At 42.6% G+C, this 21908-nt stretch overlaps 1 protein-coding gene across 2 annotated transcripts in view; it reads left to right on the top strand.

Moving 5' to 3' along the window:
• LOC146865407 (interleukin-12 receptor subunit beta-2-like) overlaps nt 1-21908 on the top strand; it is a 598479-nt gene that overhangs the window by 468508 nt on the left and 108063 nt on the right. For both annotated transcript variants that reach the window (XM_085631968.1, XM_085631957.1), the window contains one exon: nt 3802-3904. In XM_085631968.1, the coding sequence (XP_085488094.1) occupies nt 3802-3904 (103 nt within the window). The remainder of the gene's footprint in view (nt 1-3801; nt 3905-21908) is intronic.

Raw genomic sequence — 21908 nt, 5'->3', positions numbered from 1 at the left:
CGCTGGTTGAATACAAAGACCAGGTTAGACCTGGTCAGAAGTTTTAACTTCCGACATAGAGCCTGTGTACAATGTCGGGCAGAAAGCCATCCGACAGCTAGTCTGAGGCTTTCCGCCCGACATCAATGGTTTCCATACGACCACCGTATTACAATACTGGCGGTCAGAGGAAAACCCATGGGGGATCCTCTCCACTTCCGACGGGTGGCGTGTGGAATGAGAATCCCATAATGACGGCAGAGCCAGCCCTGTGTCTCCTGTTGGGTTCACGATGTCACTTTCTAGACAGAAAGTGACTTTGGTGGCCTTTAGCAGGGCCCACTTACCGCTGGCCCTCTGTTATGGGGCATGAGGGGCACCTGTGGTGCCCCCTAAACAACCCTGCACCGTGTAGTGCCTGCCACGTGGAGCAGGGATTTTTGAAAGCATCCATTTTTCAATTGTAGCTTGTGCTGCGGCCCTTTTCCGCCTGCCGCCCAAGTTGCAATTGAAATATGGATGTTTCCAACTGCCCATAGGGCAGTCGCATCCAAATAAGGCGAGTGGAACCGCTGACCTATGGTCGGGCGGTTCCATTCCGCAATGATGCCGGTCAGTCCCTCGTCCCTTCGACATCGTAATTAGGCCCATCATCTCTGAAATGGAAGTCAAAAATCCTCAGCGGGGTAAGAAAGCAGACTGTGGCCGATATGGGTACTACGAGCCTGGATAGCCGCTGGACAAAATCCCATTGAAGCCGTTGAGTTTTGGCAGGAATGATCCAAGCAGAAGAAGGTCCTAATTTGTGCCTAGAAAAAGGTCGCTCGCAGGCTGAATACTTTTGGCGCCTTTGCTCGATGAAAATTTCTACTTTTGGACTTAGTGGGTTTCACAAAGCCGGATAACCTCTCTGCGACGTCTTGCTGAAATGGATTTGCTGCTATGGAAAAGCTCTGAATGGAGCAACCTGTATCTTTGGCCCAATGGCATCGCACATTTGGCGCATTGACTTGGCACTTGGTCCCAGTCTTTTGTTGGTTCTCCAGGCAAAAATGATTTCACATTTTTTTTAAGTCCCAGTATTTAGGTTTAAGCTGGATGAGTACACTCTTGCACTCATCCCAGGGCCCCTGGAAATGAAAGACATAATTTGGGAGTTAGGACTCATTCCAAGGGAAGCCACCAGCAGGGTCCAAGACAGGTCTCATTGGAAATGGTTAGCTGGGCTCTTCGGGAAGGTGGGCTTCATGCAGCATTTGTGTCCCTGTAGCTTAACAGGAGGTTGGCCAACTGACCGTTAAGTCCTCTTTTCAATTTCGGGTTTAAGTGGAAGCAGGTCCAGCCCATGGGTTCCCTTTCCTCAGGTTTAACAGCAGGTGTAGTGTTTCTTTTGTCTTCCACAGGTCCAGATGTGTTCTGGAGAGGGTTCTGTGGGTGCCTCATTTGTTCCCAGTGCTAGCATGTTGGTTAGGGAAGCTCCTCGCCACTTCCTAACCAATGGTGTTATAGTTCCCAGGGTTGCCCCTACCCACCTCTGTAGCACTTCGTAGGTGTTTTACTATAAACTATCCCACGGTGCCCCTCACTTCCTGAACTAACATCGCAGAACCTTTCTTCCCTTCAACATAGCTCTCTGTGCCCACCCAGAGATGTGGCTGTGATAATGGATAAACCCATTCTTGTGGTCATACAAAACAAGTTCTGACGCAGGCCCTGGCGCCAGAACCTATACAGCATGCTTCTAGGTTTCCGTCACAAAAGGCTTTCTATCTCTAATTAAATTGGTATTAAAACAGTATGATGACAGCACATTCGAGACATATTACATTTTGGGAATAAACACTTTACTAGTCCAATGACCTTTGCACTGCATCATTTGCCATCAGTTTTACCAGAATGTCCCACAGGGAAAATCTGTCCTGCTCCCCATACTGCCACGGGGCAAATTTCTCCCAGGTACCCGTGATGTCACGACCCAAGTGTTCTTCATATCATTGGCATTTCCCGGCATATTCTCATTATCTACAGGCTCTTTAAAGAGGGAAGGGAGTAACCTTTGAAATCATTTCAAAAGCTATCTACAAATTCAGAAATGCCCACAAAAAGCACTATTAATTTATTTTCTATATTTTGTTGTGAAAGTAAAAATTAGCTTGTGTTGTACTCCTTATATATAAAAACATGATTGATTACAATTTTGATTCTTTCAAAATGTTAAATTGTGTTTTACTTCCACATATGGTCATTTTATCTTCTATTTCATGAATATACCACACAGTGCATTCTATTAGTCAAAACTGTCTTCTTTTTAACCGTTGAAATGCTGAGCATCTTGGTTTAGAATATAACGCAGGTGGGGAAAATTGGCAGATTGGGAAGAAAGCTTACTTATGTGACTTTACCTTTTCCATGTACCCACTCTTAGATAGACTCTTTAATTAAACCATTCCTGTAACGTGAAGCAAAATGTCAGACATTTACCTGGCATTGGAAATACCAATAGTTCTGGCTATAGTGTGGAAATCAATGCAAATACAGTCATGAACAGACTATTTGAGCTTTGTCTCTGCACAACCCACAGTTTCTACACCTTCTATGTCTGTGTCCTGTATTCCTTAAGCATGTTCTTCTGCACGGCACCATCCCTACAAGCGTGGGAATAAAAAAAACAGGGCACAGACATAAGCAGAAAAATAGGCAAGTTGCACAGAGACTAGGATAAAGAGATCTGAATGCATGTGTTTGTGCATTGAAACAATGCCTATTGGTTTTCCCAAGGCTTGGTAACATGCGATCTGAGAGGTGGCAGTGGTAGAATTCTATAGGATCTGTAGTAATAACTTATAGTATTGCCGCCTGCTACAGCAGGCATTAGTGTCTGACTCAAGGGACATCTAGTAATAGATTATGGTACTGTAGCCTGCAACAAGGGTCCTCTAGTAATGGCTTAAGGTACTACAACATGTTACAGCAAATACTTCTATGTCTGACTGGAGGGACCTCTAGTAGTGGCTTAATATACTGCAGCCTGGCTCAGGAAAGTGCTAAGTGCAGCTTTTCAAGGACATATGATTGTGTTTTAGAACAACTATTTGCTTTACCAATGATTGTCTACACTGTAAACACCTTACAATGAACGCAGCTTTAAAGATCTGTATTTGTATAGGTGCACTGTTAAAGAGGTCTAAACCTAACACAAAAATTAATTGATTAATGTTACAGAAATGCCCAACAACTAAGCTGATTGATCATTTGCCCTGTACTAAACAAGTCCTCCAATAACAGTAAGTCTGAGGACATGCTGATTGTCCATAGTGGACAATCTAGTTGCAAATCTCTGCCTTCCTGTAGGAGAGCTGTTACAGCACAGAACTATATAACTGATATAGCATACACATGCAGTAATATTTTTGCATGGAAAATAATTCTTTTTCATTTGCCGTCTAAGAAATGCTAAGAAATTATATAACTGCTCTATCTAAAGAGAAGCTGCTTTTGATTGTTATTTTGTAAATTATGGTCAATAATCACTGCCTTGCACAAATCAATTTTATGAGTAACACAAAGAAATGCTATCATACATGATAGTTTATATCAAATATCCATTGACTGTTAATCTGCACACGCTCACTAAGCACTAGACTGCAAAAGACATTTAAACTGCAAACGCTTGAAGGTGGTTCACCAAGGCTATGATGTCACCCATAGGTGGGTGAAGAAGCATTGGTATTTGTGACAGTTTTGGTTGGGGCATTTTATGAGAAGGTACTTTATTTGAATATGAATTTCAGCATTTGGTTTTGTCTTCTATTTTTGCAATAGATCCTGGTGAAAATATAAGTATTAAAACAGGACTTGGTGTTGGAGTCGGCATTGTTCTTAGCATCATTGGATGTGGCGGTACCTGTTTTTTTGTGGTGAAGAGGTAAGAACATACGTTTTCAGTTCCATACGTAACACATTCTGATCACCCCAGGAATGAAATCCAAAGTGGCCCAGTTTAGGTGTAGACAGATGGATAAGGAAAGACAATTGGCCAAACAAGCTATAACACAATCCTTTTTTCACCCACACCAAAAACTCTACATGGCCCTCAGTGTGGAGCAGCGAGAGCATCTTACCTTGCAAACAAGTTTATAAAAAGTACTTCTCTCCTCACTTTCTGCTACTCAGTCGGTTGACACCCTTTTCGACTAAAAAAGATCTGAAAACTAACGTTCATTCTAAGTTAAACTGCTGCCTGGCTGACACCAGCAACTACACTGGGAAGCCCCCTTAGAAACACAAGACATAGTAGTCCTTTGTTTATTTCAAAGATCAACTCAGAACACCTCCTGATAACCAGTAGCGGCTGCTACCCAAAAGGGGTGGTGGGCCGGGGGGATCAAGGGAGGGGGGGAATAAATAACATTTTAAAATACCACTTACCTTCATACCGCCGACTATTGCCTCTCCTCCGTCCTCTTTGGAGCACCCTGGAACCAGGAAACGAAGCACCCAGCCTCCCAGAATTCCCTGGCCAATCATAACGCTGCCTTAGCAGATTTGTGATTGGTCCGAGCGCCGTGGTTCGACACTCAGACAGGGGCTGGCAGGCTGGGCATGTTCTCCACTCAGTCTGTAATGCAGCCTGGGTGGAGAACATGCAGTGCGCATGATGATTTGGCCGGCCAGAGACGGCCGGCCAAAGCGTCATGCGCACTTTTGGTGCAGCCACCACTCCTCCTCCCTGTGAGGCGCAAGGAGCCCATGCCAGCCCACCCCTACAACTGCAAGCTGAATACAAAAAGCAAAATGATAACGGAATTTTATTATCATTTTGTTTTTTGTATTTAGCTTGCAGGTGAAGCAGTGGGGCGATGCTCCTCTGCCTTAGCGGAGGATCCACCACTGCTGATTACCCAGCTTCACGAGCCCTCACCTACATTTCACTATCTCCCTCCTTTCTCTGACCTCAGAGAGGGCTCATGCTGCACAATTCTGTGTTTAGAAAGATTGGACAACTATAGATATTCTCTTTCGTTTAATTGAATGAATATGAATTCCACTGCTCATTAACTTGCTTTGTAAGTATAGATGTTTATCTTCCTCTACACCTCTTATGTAAAATGTTATGGAACATCCATGGGATTATGTTTTTGTAGGGTATCCCCCCAAAAATTACAAATAAAAGCTAGGTGTGTACTAGGCATTGCAGCCATATTAAGCTGATCAGAAATGCTTCAACCCAGGTGCCTCTAAAATACCAAACATTATGCAAGTTCTTAATTAAAGTGTACAAAGTTTAAGACCCTCCACCCCCTTTAGCATCTATTCAGAAAACATTCAGACTACATCTGCCAATTTAGATTCTTCTTCTGCATAAATTACTTTTTCATGGGGTAGTGGCATAAGGGAACCTTAGGGGCGGCCCCCTGCAAGGAATGGTGAGGGGGCCCCTCACAATGCCTATACCCTCAAGCTGACAAGCTGAGGGGGCACCCTTTCCGTCTAGATAAGTCCCCCCCTCACCGTGGGGGATGCAGTGGTGTCCGTTATTCCCCTTCATGGGGTGAAACTTCCTCCAACTTACACCTACATGAACATTCTCAAATTGTGAAACTTGTGCTGCCTTTTGACGCACCTACTCATTGGATTATATTCTTTACACTAGATACTCCCTCCATGCTTTCACTCTGCCCTTGGCCATCTGAAATATTCATGGAAGATCCTTCCTGAAATTAGGACATAAACCCGAATACATCATAGCTTGGAATACAGCTCTGCACCCAAGTCACAGCACCAACATGGAAACTTTCTAGACACTGGCAAACATGAAACTCTCTTGCGAATAGTTTAATCGGATGATCCTGAATGACAGTGAAGAGGAGATTTCCTGCACAGTTACTAAAAAACATGAATATTTTTGTAATATATGCCTTTTCTATTCATTTGTTATTTGCACTAAACATAGTTGCCAAACAATGTACATAGTCCCCCAACTTATAAGGCTTAGAACTCAATTTTAAATTTAAGTTCTCCAATTTTCTCTGCCATTCATTGATTGATTTAAATGTGTACACTGCATGAAAGCATGGAGAAGGAAAAGTTAAATGGAAGAAAAAAGCGATTTTTGGGGCTTATGGAAAAGTAATAGTGAGTTGATTGAAGAAAGGTGTAACAGTAGGGGATTCTGTTTTTTATCTGCTCTGCAGCCCTTCCCAGCCTCACAGATTTTAGGGACCTTAACAAAAAAGGAAGCAGACCAGGGAGACCCATAAGGGCAGTATATCTGAAAGTAGAGTTGAAGATAGCAAGGAGCTGCGGAGTGAATGATCCAGAAGCAGAGGAGGCGGCCTTAAAAAGACAATCAGTTTTCATAGGAAGTCAGTGAAGGGAGCACTGATACGTAGAAACTAAGATAGTTTACTTAAGCCTAGAATCAACTGGGCAGCAGTGTTTTGAATGATCTGTAGGCGTCAAATCAAGTTCTGAGGTAGTCCCAGGTAGAGCGGCCTACTGTGGTCTTACCTTAAGAGCATAAGGGACTGTACACTCTTTCTCTAATAAGAAGGAATTAGGGGAAGAATCTATGGCCTAGATTTATCAAGTACACGTGTTGCCCTTTGGGTCATGTAAGGCTGCGCAAGGCAATACAAACCCTATAGGCAGATTTATTATGACAAGCAGATGGCTCCGCATGACATAGTAAATCTGGAGTAACGCAAAGCTACGCAAGTCGCTGCTTTGTGTTACTCTGTATGGAGAAGGCGTTGCATGGGTGGAGCGTGGGTGTTCCCTTGCATCCACCCATGGTTTTTGGCGCATTCACTGATTTACTAAGACTAGTAAACATGGGAATGCATCAAAATGCCTATGCCTTCCAAGATGTGATGTAACAAGGAGAAATATGTTTATTTATTCTTGTTATTTCCTCTTTCTACGTGTGCTGCATTCTGCAGCACAACGTAGAAAGAGGCAAATACCTCTGGGGAATGTTTTGGTGCAGTACAAAACCAATCCTGGCTGTAACGGAGGCACCCTTGTATCATGGTGCAAGGGTGCCTGCGTTGGTGCTTGGCAGTAACAAGTGCACCAGCTCAGAGAGAGAGCAGGAATGTGCTATATCATAGCAATTATGGCGCATTCCTCCGCTGTTTTGTTGTTGTATTGTGCCAAATTATAATAAATCGGGCCCTAAGTGTACTAACAAGTAAGAAGCTCGAAAAGGCAACTTTCTGAATTCGATTGACAAAGGAAAGTTGGAGTCAACAACTATAACTAGTTTCTGCACTGTCAAAATTGTTTGGAGCAAGGTCCAGTTCAGATGTCTACAAACTAGAGCTCCATGAAGTAGAAGAACCAAACTGAAATATTTCAGTTTTCACTGAATTCAAACAGAGAGCATTCAAGTCTATCCATGGAGAAAGCGCCACCATACAGTTGTTACATTTGCTTTAAAGCAGAATTTAGCTTCCTTCCAGCCTAAGAATTAATTGTGTGTCATCAAGCAAAAAAGTAAAATCCAAATTATAAAGGGTGGGACTGAGGGAGGAGCCTTGAGTGATTCCATGTATGGGCCTTTTAAAAGCAGAATTCTATTTCAGCAGAATAAGTGCTTGGGATCTGTTGTCAAAAAAGGAGCCTAGCAAGTGCAAAGTACAATTCTCCACTCTCACCATCTGCAATCTTTGTAGACAAGTGGATTGGGAGACCATGTCAAAAGCTGCAGAGAAGTCAAGCAAGACAAGTGCCACAGAGGAAGTGAGGAATCCTTGTCTAGGGATATATGGAGTTTGTTAAATACTTCTGCGAGGACAGTTTCTGTCCCATAGCCAGATCTGTTTGGGGTACATTGGTACATTGGTGCCCCTTCCTTTCCATAGCCAGATCTGACATCAGATAGATAATGATCAAAACAAAAGACATCTAAATAAACAGAATGGTGAGTACTAACCCAGCCTTCAACAATCTTCACAGTGAAAGGAAGTAAGGCAATAGACCTATAATCAGATAGAACGACAAAGTTCCCAGACAATTGGTTTAGAAATGCAACGACTATAACCTATTTCCATATTTCTGGAACTCGACCACTAAGGAAATAGAGAACGGTATACAAGTGTTGAATGTGGAAAGGTTTTTAGCATTTGCATAATGTGAGTTGGACAAGTGTGAAAGGAGAAACAGGAAATATAAGACATATTTGAAGTAATGTTGTCAAGAGTGAAAAGAGTACAGCTTCGCAATGCGGATTTAGTCAGATTAGCTTCTATTGGGAAAGAGGCAAGATGCATTGCCTTTTGAGTGGAGAAGTCAAGTCAAGTCAGAGAATCTTATATAGCACGCATATCACCAGTAGGTCTCGTGGCGCTTGCGGAGATTCCAAAGACTGGAGGTCATATCCAGTTGCATTATTTCTGGTCAAACAGCCACGTTTTCAATTCTTTGCGGAAACGCTGGTTGTCCGCGATAGAAACAAGATAAAACAGCAGCCTGTTCCAGAGATGGGAGTCGAGAAAAGAAAAGGATCAACCCCCATTACGTGCGGTGCGGACGCGCAATGGGGTAAGAAGAGAGTTTGAACTGGACCTTAATGTTCTTTCTGGCTGATATCTTTTAATTTTTTTTGCTAAATAACCAGGTCCGGTACCATAAATACTTTTACGAGTTAGGCACAGGATTTTAAAGTGACCTCTTTTCTGACTGGAAGCCAGTGGAGGGACCTCAGACTTGGGACTGAGGGGGATCTTGGGGGTAAATTTAAGATCAGTCTGGCCGCAGTATTCTGCAGAATTTGCAGTTCAGAAATGAGGTCTTCATTTATGGATGCTAGTAAAGCATTCCCATAATCCATGCGGCTTACAACTAAGCCCTGGACCAGAGGCTTCCTGGCTTCGATAGGTAACCATTTAAAGATTTTGCGTAGCTTCTGCAAAATCCCGTAACATATCACGAGTGGGACGGGTATGCCCAGACATGGGTCCCGTCCTCTCCATGCCACTGGAATCAAGCTATCCTGGCTGAAGAGGGGTGAAACCCTGAAACCGGTCCTAGGATGCTTGTTTCCAGTCCAGGGAGGACCTGGCTTTGCAGGTCGGGCTGGACTGTGCTCCCATGAGGCACAGGATCAAGACTGATTTGCATATGGCTGGGTTCAAACTGGAATGGCATGGTGAGCAAAAAAATGATGGATTTAGGCCCAGATCTCTGTACTTGGGTGAATGTATGACATTGTTCTGCATTCTGTCCATCAATTTTTGTTTTTGCATTTGTCACCCCGAGTGGGACGGGTATGCTCAGACGTGGGTCCCATGCTCTCCATGCCACTGGAATCAAGCTATCCTGGCTGATGAGGGGTGAAACCCCGAAACCGGTCCTAGGATGCTTATTTCCAGTCCAGGGAGGACCTGCCTTGGCAGTTCGGGCTGGACTGTTCCCATGAGGCACAGGGTCAAGACTGATTTGCATATGGCTGGGTTCAAACTGGAATGGCATGGTGAGCAAAAAAACAATGAATTTAGGCTCAGATCTCTGTATTGGGGTGAATGTATGACATTGTTCTGCATTCTGTCCATCAATTGTTGTTTTTGCATGTAACATGTACCCAGCACAAGATTGACATGATTTTTCATGGATAACTTGTTGTCAATCATTATTCCAAGGTTGCAGACTGCTTGTTTAGGGGACAGGCATTAGCCCAATGCCTGAGGCCACCAGCTGTTAGACCAGTACTCTTCGCCCCTACCGAATAGAATGATCTCGGTTTTACTGCCGTTTAGCTGTAATTTATTGTTGCCCATCCAGTTGTTGATGTGGGTCAGACTGTTTTTAAACTGGATCATTGTGACTGTTGGGTCAGGACCAAATGTGATCAACAGCTGGGTGTCATCAGCATATGACACAACCTCAAACCCATGAGACCTGATTATCCTGGCCAGCGGTGTTACATAAAGATTAGAAAGCATAGGGCTCAGGATTGACCTCTGAGGAACTCCAATGCTTAGTGGTCTGCTGCATGAGGCTAGGGTATCTATATGCACAGTAGTGGATCCTTTAGATAGTTTTTAAACCAGTCCAGAGCTTTCCCCCGGACCCCCATCTCTCAGAGCCGTTGTTCTAGAATGTCATGGGAGATGGTGTTGAAAGCGGCAGACAGGTCCAAAAGAACCAGCATAGCTGATTCTCTTTTATCCAAAGCCAGCCTGATGTTGTCAACCATCTCTACTACTGCGGTTTCGGTGCTATGCGCCGACCGGAATCCTGATTGCGATGGATCAAGAAGTCCATGACTTTCCAGATGGACAGTAAGTTGTTTCTTTACCAAGGATTCGAGTGCCTTCCCGAAATAGGGCAGTAGCGAGATGGGACAGTAATTGCCTGGTTCTCTGGGATCTAGTCCAAAGAAAGATTCCCCTTTTTGGCACGTATAAGAACCTCACACACTCATACAGGTATCAAAACCAATCAATCACCAGAACAAGACACCAAAGTCTAAACCCAGTCCAAAATTATTGTGGATAGAATTCCTGTATTTTATTAAAAATATTGACACAATAACAGAAATGTGTGACAGAATTAAAAACGTTAAAACACATCTTGATATTATATTTACTACACAGTAAACAAGCAATAGAAAAGACAATAAAAAAACAGTTCAAAACATAGGGAGAACACAAGTAAGAAAGATGTTTTCTTATCCAAAATGAAAAGGAAGACATAAGACCCGGATCAACTATTCTCCTCAGTGAAGATACAGATATTTAATTATTCAGAGAACAGATGTCACTCCAATCTATAGTCTGCCTTCTATGACGTGCGTCGACGCGTTTCGGTGGAAGTCTATGGATAGAAGACCACCTTCGTCAGGACAATTTATTATAATCTCCCGAGGTACAATCAATCTAAATTAAATCATAAAAATTCAACATTAAAAACATTGGCATTTGTACATTGTATATACATATCTAAAAAACACATGATATCACCTCTCACAAATTTTAACAAAATTAATCATTATAAGGACAGTTCTATCTAAGTCAATTGGTTCCACCCGAGGATCTATCAAACACCAAAAACCATTGGAAGATACAGCAGTGTGGTTATTCTGGTGATTCATCATACACACCATTCATGCCCAACAATTCCCTTGGACACCCGTTCTAGTCAAACCATACTCACACAATTCTTATTGTAGTTTATTGAAGACTAAACTAAGCTTAATAAGGGTTTTTACCTTATGGGTTTCCCAGTACATCCAAGAGGTAGGTACTAATGGAATCCTTGCCCTTTATTTATATAGGAATGCGCTTCATTCAATGGGAACATATAGGAGTTGGCCTCTTGTTCTAGAGAGATTGGAGCAGTCATAGTTAGTGAACCGTCTTACTCTCCACTATAAAAATGATATAATATACCACTCTCTATGTTCAAATTACCTGCCGTCCAGCGATTCCGTGTTTGGATGCGATCAGGATACGAAAAATATAGACAAATCTTATATTGAAAGAAAAGTCCATGCATGAGTATCATATAAACACACTCACAAGCCAAATGGTGGTAATTACAAGTCACCAACTCACTTAAAACTAGGATCATTCCCAGATGCAGATCGCCTATGTAGTGAAAGTGATGCTGTATTCTTTTTAGGTGACGCACTGCTGGGGAACCGTTACTTCAATCCACAATTTGTTCAAAAGATCTCGGTTTTGCATTAATTCTCGAGATTCTTAAATTTCTATGAAGCATGGAAGATCAAATATCAGAAATTCATGTAGTAATTATCTATTACTATATGCCAATATACCTAATTATCCTTCTTTCAATTACTAGAGTGGAAACTCTGTAACTAGATAGTTGACCTCAGTAGAAATAAGAGAAAAGAAACTGATATCGAAATTCTTTTTCACAACTAATCCGAAGGCAGAAAAAGGAAGAGAGCCCCTTATTCAAACCTCGAGCGTTAGAGCAAGCTATAATCAAAGGGGAACCTCAACCCTCAAGATCTATTTCTTTTTGGACACAGCTACAAAAAATGCCCACAATAATCAATATTTTTCAATGTACTAACCTCCTGCTAAGGCTACCAACTAATCAGACACAGCTATGAAGCTCTGGAAACATATTCACAGAGGCTAAAACAAGGGCTAAACCGACCAGAGTCTAAGTTCAACTCACCCCGTTCACGAGCGTGGAAACCTCGAACCGGTCCCAGGAACCAAGCGTATCGACATCTAATGCAAAATGACCCGCTTTATATACCTTGCTACTCGCGGGTTGAGCACTCAACACACCACAGCTGTGAAGCGTATGAGCTTAGATCACGTGGGGGTACGAGAATGGCGGCCATCTTGAACTTCCCTAGATTGGCTGCAAACTAATGAGAGTTTAGGCTGATACATCTTGTTTCTGTGCCGATAAAGTTTGCACAAATTCATACTGCGCCATACCAAAAAATGAGGGTTCATTGAAACTTTACCAAAGGCTATAATCCCGGTAAAGCCTTCAACACAAGAAAATAGAGATAACGCGGCCATATTGGACAACCCTGAGATTACCTCAAGAGGGTAAAGATGTCGAACAAACACGGCGGCCATAATTAAGTGCCAAAACCGGCAAGCGACAGATTACACAAAGGTAACGAGTACCCTTACAGCAAAACACCTCCACAGGCAAGTAAAAAATGTCGAGCTCATGCGGCAGACATTAGTAAATGCCAAAACCAGAGACCGGCCAATTACAACGAAATACAAAATAGTGGGTGTGACTGCTCCAGAACAACCCATGTGAGATATGGCATAAATAGATATTTATTAAGGAATCACTCCAACTCTCTAATTAAAGATGGAGGTATGTGGGGAGAAAAGAGATCTCATCCAAAAAACTGCATCCACAAAAGTACCTAGTATTTATAGAAGGTGGAAAAACAAAAAGCAAAACCCAGACACGCCTAATCTATGCAAGCGAGGACCTGAGTTCACTAAAACAGAACAGTCAAATCTACCCTGAAGACCACGTCCTAGTGATAAATACTGGCTTTATTACGGATAATCCTATTATCTAATCAGGCGATCCCATTCCTCCCTAGAGTTAAGGCCATTCCGAACTGTGTTAAAGAGCGAGATATACCATTGCTCTCTAAGTTTCCTTTTTTGTTCCATGTTCCCTCCGCGGGGCCCTATCCAAATCTTCTCCAGTATAAACCACTGTATGTCAGAATCATTATGACCCATTTTGATAAATTGGGTTACTAAGGGGGCATTGGCTTTCCTGGTTCGAATGGCAGAGCGATGTTCTTGGAGTCTAATTCTAAGCTCCCTGCCAGTTTCACCCACATAGCCTTTACCACAAGGGCAGCGGAGAAAATACACAATATTTTTGCTCCTAGAATTGTTCAGAGATCTCGAAGAGACCATGCGTCCGTTGTGTTCCAATGTGTCCGATTCGACACATAGAGAACAAACATTGCATGTACCACACTTCACATTTCCCAATGCAGGGGCTCTATCCAAAGTACTTTGTACTTTGCCCAGGCTCTCTCTATAAGTATGGACTAGCTCGTTCCTCAAGTTCTTATTTCTCTTAAAAGCAAAAATAGGTCTCTCTAATTTTCTTTCTTCCTCATTGTTGATGATGTGCCAATTGCTATTAATTACGTTTTTGATGCGATTGCTAATATGAGGTAAGTTACTAACAAAGACCACTTTCTCAGACTCCTCATTCTTTTTAACTGTCTTATTAAACATAGCTTCTCTATTGTAGAATCTAGCACGCTTAAACGAATGGGTGATGAGTTTTTTCGGGTAACCTCTTTCCTTAAATTTCTTTTTAATAGTCTCCGCATGTCTGTAAAAATCGTTGATATCAGAACAATTTCTCCGCAAGCGGAGGAACTGACTGAACGGTATATTGTCACGCTGAGATTTTGGGTGGAAACTAGAATAGTGCAACAGAGTTTTTTTGGCCATCGGTTTTGTAAAAAGTTCCACCGCTAAAAAGCCATCAACATCTTTAATGGAGATATCTAAGAAATCTACCCTCGATCTGCTGGACTGAGATGTAAACTTTAAGTTGGGATCCCCCAAATTAAGCCAAAGTAGAAATTCATCCAGACGATCGGGCGCGCCATCCCAAATAAAAAAGATGTCGTCTATATAGCGGCACCAACCAACCACATTTTCAAAGAAGGGAGCAAGTTCGTTAAAAATATGTTTGTTCTCAAATTCTCCAACATAGAGGCAGGCTAGGCTCGGCGCACAGGTCGCCCCCATGCTCGTACCTTTCCTTTGTTTAAAGAGATGATCTTTAAATAGAAAAATATTGTTCATAAGTACCATCCTGGCACAGTCAACCACAAAGTTCTTCTCCACTCCTTCTAGGTCAATACCCTCAATAGCTCTACGAACCACCTCTACAGTTTCATTTTGGGGAATATTGGTGTAGAGAGACTCAATGTCCAGGGTAACTAGACATTGAGTCTCCCCACAAAACGCCTTACCCTCAAGGAGAGAGATCATATGTGAAGAATCCCTCACATATGATTTAAGATCTATAACTATGGGTCGCAGAAAATGATCTACATACTTGCTTAGAGGCTCGGTCAGTGAGTTGATACTGCTGACAATAGGACTCATGGGTGGGTTATCACGATTTTTGTGAATTTTAGGGAGACCATACAGAGCGGGAATCCTCGGTTCTTCATTATTAAGGAATTTAAATTCCTCTTCACAAATCCATTGACTTTCCTTAGCTTCAGTCAGACGTTTGCAACAATCACTAGTCAGCTTCGCCAGTTGATTTCTGGAAATGGGTTCATAGTGTTCTATCACCGCAAGCATTTCAAGCATCCTCTGTTCATAATCAGAGGTATTGAACACCACAACTCCTCCACCTTTATCTGCAGATTTTATTGTTAACCTCTATTCCTCTTTCAAAGATTTAAGGGACTGCTTTTCTTCTCTGGTCATATTCTAGTCAAATTGTCTGGGGTTCTCAGATGAAATGGATTGTATACCACTTTCAACAGCCTTTTCAAAAATCTCATGATTTTTGCTCACCATAGCTAGGGTAGGGGTAAAAGAGGACCTAGGTTTAAAGCCAGAAACATTGTTACTAACCCTAACAGGGCGATCCTCAAAGAATCTTTTGAGTCTGATTTTCCTAAAAAAAGCTAGTAAATCTTTTTCCAATTGGTATTTATTGATCCCTGTAGATGGAACAAAACTAAACCCTTTACTCAATACTCTAGTCTCTATTTCTGTGAGGTTTCTGTTAGATAAATTAATCACTGGTGTTCCGTCTGACGCCAATAGCGTTGGTTTCCCGTTCTCAAATATTCTTGTTGTGGGGGGGGAGGGTCCCGGAATTGTTGTCCCCTCCCCTGATTCGAATTGAATCTTTGTCCCCGCCTTGGTCTCTGATCTAAAAAAGACGGTGGACCTGATTCAACAAAATTACTCCTGTTGCTGTTATCATCTTTATGGGCCATCTCCTCCTCGCTGCTGGAACCTGATGTGTCAGAAAAGGTGACTTGTTTTCTTCCCCCTCTCCTATATATGGGTCTGTTGTACGGTCTCTCTCAACCTTGCTCCTGTTTTTGTTGATAGTATTTTTCATTGAGGTATGGGTAGGCTCCTTCTGCACTAAATCTTTCTATGTCTTTTTTGAGTTTATTGGTCTTTTTATTTATAAGGTAATCTCTATAACCTTCGATGTCTCTATTAATCTCCTCTAATTTTCTTTTAGCATCTTCCACTCCTGTGCTATCTTTCAGTTCCAGCTCCAACTTTTCTATAGATTCTTTTTCAATAATAATAAGCTCCTGCGCTGTCTCGATGATAAGGAGCATCCAATCCCTACTGCACCTATTGGAGATCTGCATCCATACTTCTAAGAATCTCTTGTTCTCTATAAAGAGACCAGGTTCATTGCGAACCTGTAGGCCCATGGGGATTGTACCAGACTTCACATATTCTATAAGGAAATCTGCATGTGCTTCTGTGCGAATCAACTTCTTTTTTAGACTAACCAGTTTGCCCCAGTTCTCTCCTCTGCCGGACATAACTGTGATTTTATTACCATTCTTAGTATTAATGATCTTATTAAATTGATCGTCACTAAAGCCAAACGTCTTAAAGTGATCCATGGCCTTTAAGCTCATGTGAAACACCTCCAAAAGGAGACTCTCCAGCCAAAGGCTGTACTACGATAATACAAAGTGGAAGAGAGGGGCCCTATACCACAAAAAGGGTAGAGCACCAAAAGACTATAGTCCAAAGAAAGATTCCCCTTTTTGGCACAAATAAGAACCTCACACACTCATACAGGTATCAAAACCAATCAATCACCAGAACAAGACACCAAAGTCTAAACCCAGTCCAAAATTATTGTGGATCTCTGGGATCTAGGGCTGGCTTTTTCAGGATAGGTATGACTTGAGCTGTTTTCCATCTTATCGGCACCGTAGCTTGGTCTAATGACAAATTAAAGATCTCTGATAACTTTATCAACAGGGTTGCTAGTTGCATAAAAAAGCGAGGAGGAAGAGGATCTGCTGGGGAGTCTGGTTTGATCTTAGCTTCTGATACCTGTTCGCCGGTCACAGTTTTAAATTCAACCAGCAGTGGCAACAACGGTTGGCTATTCACAGCTGAGTGCAAGTCAATGTTGTTGACATTGTCTTGGGGGAAGGATCTGTAAATAGCAGAGAAGAGATTGTCAAAAGGTTTTGAATTGGAAGTCAGAAAGGGGTATGCATAGGTCCAGAGATGGCTGGAGAGGAGAGCTGCGACAGATAGAGAAGATAAAGAGTTGAGCATTCTATAGAACGTTCAAGTAGGATTTGAAGATTCAGTTAATTGTTTTTGATGGCAGGGTGCATAGGCATTTAAAACACAATTCTTGTAAGACTCGAAAAGCTTATGATAGGTGGTTCACTGTGCAATGTCACAGGAAAGCTGCGTTTATCTTTCCAGATGTTTACATTCTTTTTTATCTCGTTAAGGTCAGAGGAGAAAGGTGGCACAGAGATTATGCCTCAGTAAATTAAAGACTGCGTTTCATTGTGAATGATGAGAAACCACATTGCCAGTAACACCTGAGAGTGAGGATAGGAAGAACTGGAAACCATAGGTATTGAACGGTTTGACCAAGCTCTTTCAAAGGAAAGGAGAGGTGGTTTTGCAGAGGCTTTAAAAATGGCAGAGGTAAAAGAAACAGAATAGCAGAATGGTTAGTCCAAATCAGCTTAATTTTAGAAAACTTCTCGTGCCCTAGTTTCATGATTAACAGAACATTGTCCCTTCTTGTTGAAATAATTTCTGTCTGTTCGGAGGGACTATTTGGCCCCTGGGTTCCTGTCTTGTAGCCAAACCCTCCTTCCCCTCGCACCGGTGAGAAGGGCTGGGGCAGTCCCCTCTTGACTGTCCCTCGGTATACTCACATAATCACTATTTGAGCAATTCTGTCTCTAGTTTGTATTATCAAATCAGCGTCTCAACTGTTCAGTAAGATAACCTCAATCTCACCTTGAATGTCTGAATCAATCACACCTCACAGCACTCGAACGCCTTAGAGAGCCGACCCAGATTGAGGGGTGATCAATCTAAAGTGCTCCCATGGAATCTGGACTCCCACTCCTGTCTCAATGAGTGCTACATCTCTTGGTTTAAGTCTGTACAGTTTCAAAGAATGCAAATCAAGACCTGCAGCCTCTGGTGTCGCCCAGTATGGAGCCATGGCTCCAATAGTTGTCTACCAATACAGAATAGTATTAGTGGCCACATGAGGCTGAATCTGCAAAGCTGGGGTTAGCATCCGCATCAAAGGGGTCTCTGCTTTTGCCAAGGGTCCATTGTTCAATATCTGTAAAGCTTCATTGAAATGTTCTCTCCAATTTTTTAATGACCTTTCAGATAACTTTCTCATATGATCTTTCAACAATCCGTTCATGCGTTCTATCAAACCCGCAGTCTAAGGGTAGGATGGAATGCGAAAAACCCACTCGATGTTGTGTTGTGCACAATAATCTTGCTCCAATTTACCTTTAAAATGAGACCTGTTATCTCTTTGGATCTGCAGTGGAATTCTATAGTACAAAATCAACAAGTCTAACATTTTCAGTATGTTCAACTGAGTAGCACATTTACATGTAAATGCTATCAAGTATCCAGAGTATGTGCCAATCTCCATGCACACATATTGACATCCTCAACTAGTTGGCCTGAGCCCAATGTAGTCAATATGCCAGATCTGTGCTGGTAATTTTCCTCTGCCTAGCTGACCTGTCACTATCTGTGGGACTGGTCTGTGTTGGGTATGCTGACTAAATCTAGGGGAATATGCATCCCTCTATTCTCTGCCTACCTGTTAGTGGCTTCTCTCCTAGGTGTCCACATTTTACATGTGCCCACTGAGCAATTTCCACCAAACCAGAATCCTGCGTTGCCACCTCATCCTCTGAGATTTAAGCTTTGTCATCTGTAAGGGAATTAAACCAATGGTGAAGTGAATTGGTGGGACATTGAGCTTCTACATGATACACAGTAACTGTGCTTTGTGGTAGCATTTCTCAGATCTCTTACCACAACTCTTTACCCCACACTTCTTTCAAAGGTATCAGCCAGTTATGGGGCATGCCATGTGGGAAGCCAAGTGGCTAACCCATTGGCGGTGGACCAAAAGTCAGTGTATATATGACACTTAACTGGCAGTTCTTGATTCAAGGCTTGATACACAGCATATAGTTCTGCAAACTGGCTACTCTTTCCCTCTCCAGTGGTGGTCAACAATTTCTTTGTCACAAGATTGTATGACACCGCTTTCCAGTAGCTCTTAGCCCTACATACCTCGCTGAGCCATCAGTGAACCACACATGCCTCCTGTCTTCTGAAGACAATTCTGCAAACGGCTCACCCTACTTCACAGGGGACTCATGTATCTGAGGCACATCATGCAACAACTCTGTATCTCCCATTGGGGCTTGCGCCACCTGCTTATTCAACACTGCAGTGCTTATGGGATCTTCTCGGTCCTGTCCTGTATGTACTATTTCAACTTGATTATGCTGGCTTTTTGTGCATGCCCTATTCTGTTGCTCTTGGGGAACATATCACCCATTGAATTATAGTAATTTCAGGTCTCAAAATCACATTGTGCACTAGGGTCAACTGCCTAGTATCCACTGGGGCCCAATAACATGCCAGCAACTGTTTTTCAAAGGGAGTGTACCGCTCTCCAGCATATGGTAATTTCTTTGTCCAAAATCCTAAAGGCACCCTTGTCTTTCCTTGCTTTTTGCCATAGGCTCCAATTAGCATACGGCCCTTGTACTGTCACATTCATCTCAAGATACCCCTCTCGCACTGGCCACAAATCCAAATCGCTCTGTATGCTCTGTATAGCATATTTTGCTGATTCAAATGCATTTTGTTGCTGCTCTCCCCATTCAAACTCGTTTTTCTTTCGCGTAACCTTGTACAAAGGTGCCAAAATCTGACTCAAGTGAGGGATGTGCTGTCTACAAAAACCAAACAATCCAATGAAACTGAGCTTCCTTCCTATTTCGTGGCACAGCAAATTCTTTGATCTTTTGTCTCACTTGTGGCACCATCTCTCTGTGTCCCTGATGCCATTGGATACCAAAAACATCACATTTTGAGAGGGTCCCTGAACTTTTGTGGGATTTATCTCCCACCCTTTACTCTGCAAATGTTCCATAATCCTGTCCAGCTGAATCTGCTAGTACAATGCAAATACCCTTGAGGTAGCTTTTGAAACATGTTATGCCTACCAGCCCATGAAAAAGCAAATCACTCCTGGGTCTTGGGGGCTATTGGTATAGAAAAAAAAGCACAGGCAATATCTAGTTGCATACCAGGTCCCAGGATGCTGCTGTAGTTTCTCAATTAAGGTAATCGTATCTAGGACATCGGCAGTCAAAGGAGGCGTGTGCTTGTTCAATACACGATAATCAACTGCCATGCGTCAACTATTGTCACTTTTTCGCACAAGCCTCATGGAGTCATTCCAGGCAGTAATTATTAGGCCTGGGTGAAAATATCCGTTCCGCTCGTGGAAGTTGCGAAGTTTTGGCATTTCCGCGTTCTGCGGAGAACGTGGAGATGTCGCAACTTCCGCAATCTGCTGCGAAAGTGGAAGTATTTTCTTGTTGCGCTTTAAAAATGTGTTCTCGTGCGCGCGGTAGCGACCTACGGGATCCCTGCGTTCGTCGACAAGTTTTCCTATCCGTTCGCGTGCACCACGAGATGTTGGATTGTTGATAGCCGGTCGCACTATCCCGCGAGAGTTTGCGATCGCGAACACGTCATTCGACCTGGAACAGGAAATAAGCACCACGAGCAAGATGGCCGCGCCCATTAGCGACCGCATGGACAAGTTAGAGATATATTTCCCCGCAAGCGCGCAAAAACACATCGCGAACGGGCGGGAAAAGCAATCTTCGCGTCTTCGCGAAAGTTCCGCGTGCTTGCAGAGATTTAGAGCAATTTCGCGATAATTTGCATTAGGCAACAACGCAAATTCCGCCCACCCCTAGTAATTATTGGAATCACCACCCCTGCCTCTATCAAGTCTTGTATAGTCACACTGATCTCCTCATGCCCTCCTGGAATTCTGTACTATTTCAAATGAATGACTTTAGTAGCCTGGGGCTACTTCACTGGAGGAATCTTCAAGTAACCCACCCTTATGGCGGCCATTGAAATATACCTTTTTTATCCAAATTGATAGCACCCAAATACAGAGTCATTCCGTTCAAAATATAAATTCCAATAATATATTCAGCGAGGGGCACTATCAATACAGTGTACTCTCTTTTGGTATTCTCCCTGTTTTCATTTGGACCTTTGTTTGCACAGCGGTGTCCTTTTTCTGCCCAAACCTGTGATGGTGAAATACTGTACTTTAAACGTTTTTGGATTTCCATATATCAAAGCGACCTCCTCTCTGGTGTCTACTAGGGCTCGGGCCTTCTGAACATTACAATCTTTCCATTAAATTTCTATGTCAACATAGGGTCTGTTATCCTTATAAGCCCATCCCTGTACTGGAGCTTGGCCTACTCCCTAATCTGCTTTCAATTTGAATTCAATCATCCTTTGCCCAAGTCAAATCTGGGTACAACCTGTCATCCTCTCGGTGGAACTCCTCCTTCCTCCTGTTCTCACTAAGCCATTCATAGTTTAAGTCTCTCTCCCCCTTCACCTTCAGATAGTTAGTTCTTTCTCGCTATTTTTCCACTTCCTCCAGCTCTGGCTTTCATTGACTCACTTGCTTTTTATCCTGTTTATTCACATTCCTACTTCCTTCTTTTTTGTCCAACCCTTTCTTCCGATACATCTCCCACAGACCCTCGGTTTCTATTTCATCTAACATAGAATTAGTGGTATACAATAGGTGAGCGGCGCTCTCAGGTTAATCACATATATCCGGTGATTATATCTAAATCTGGCACGATGCAACGGGTGGGGGAGACCACTGCATCCCCAAATGCGTGGTCAACAGACCACTTAAGATACTAAAGACAGAACCTCTGCACACGTTTTGACTTTTAAGCATAAATTAGCATCTGTATATCACAATCCAACATGTTCTATGTTATCGTGGTCATTTATTCTGGTTCATCTGTAAGCGAAGTGGTTTTTGTACTTCACTCAGTTCATTTCTTAGCCGACACGTATTTTGTCGCTGTTACATGGGATTACCCCGCGACTTCTTCAGGGCTAAGGAAATACATAAACAAGTGCTTGTTCCTGTGTACATTGATGGGTTTACATTTGTTGTTTGAAAATATACAAATTATTTTTGAAATTTTTCTTTCAGGGTGACTGTAGTGATATGTGTGAATTCTTTTGATTTAGACGAGATCCATGCGGTGACTGTTGCCGTACAAAACCGACAGTGCAAAAGTCTTTAGTGCAATGCTACATGGTGCA

The sequence above is a fragment of the Triturus cristatus genome, chromosome 2_1 (genome assembly GCF_964204655.1).
Source record: "Triturus cristatus chromosome 2_1, aTriCri1.1, whole genome shotgun sequence".
NCBI lineage: Eukaryota > Metazoa > Chordata > Amphibia > Caudata > Salamandridae > Triturus > Triturus cristatus.
The sequence above is the reverse complement of the archived record's forward strand: the minus strand, read 5'-3'. Positions and strand labels throughout refer to the sequence as shown.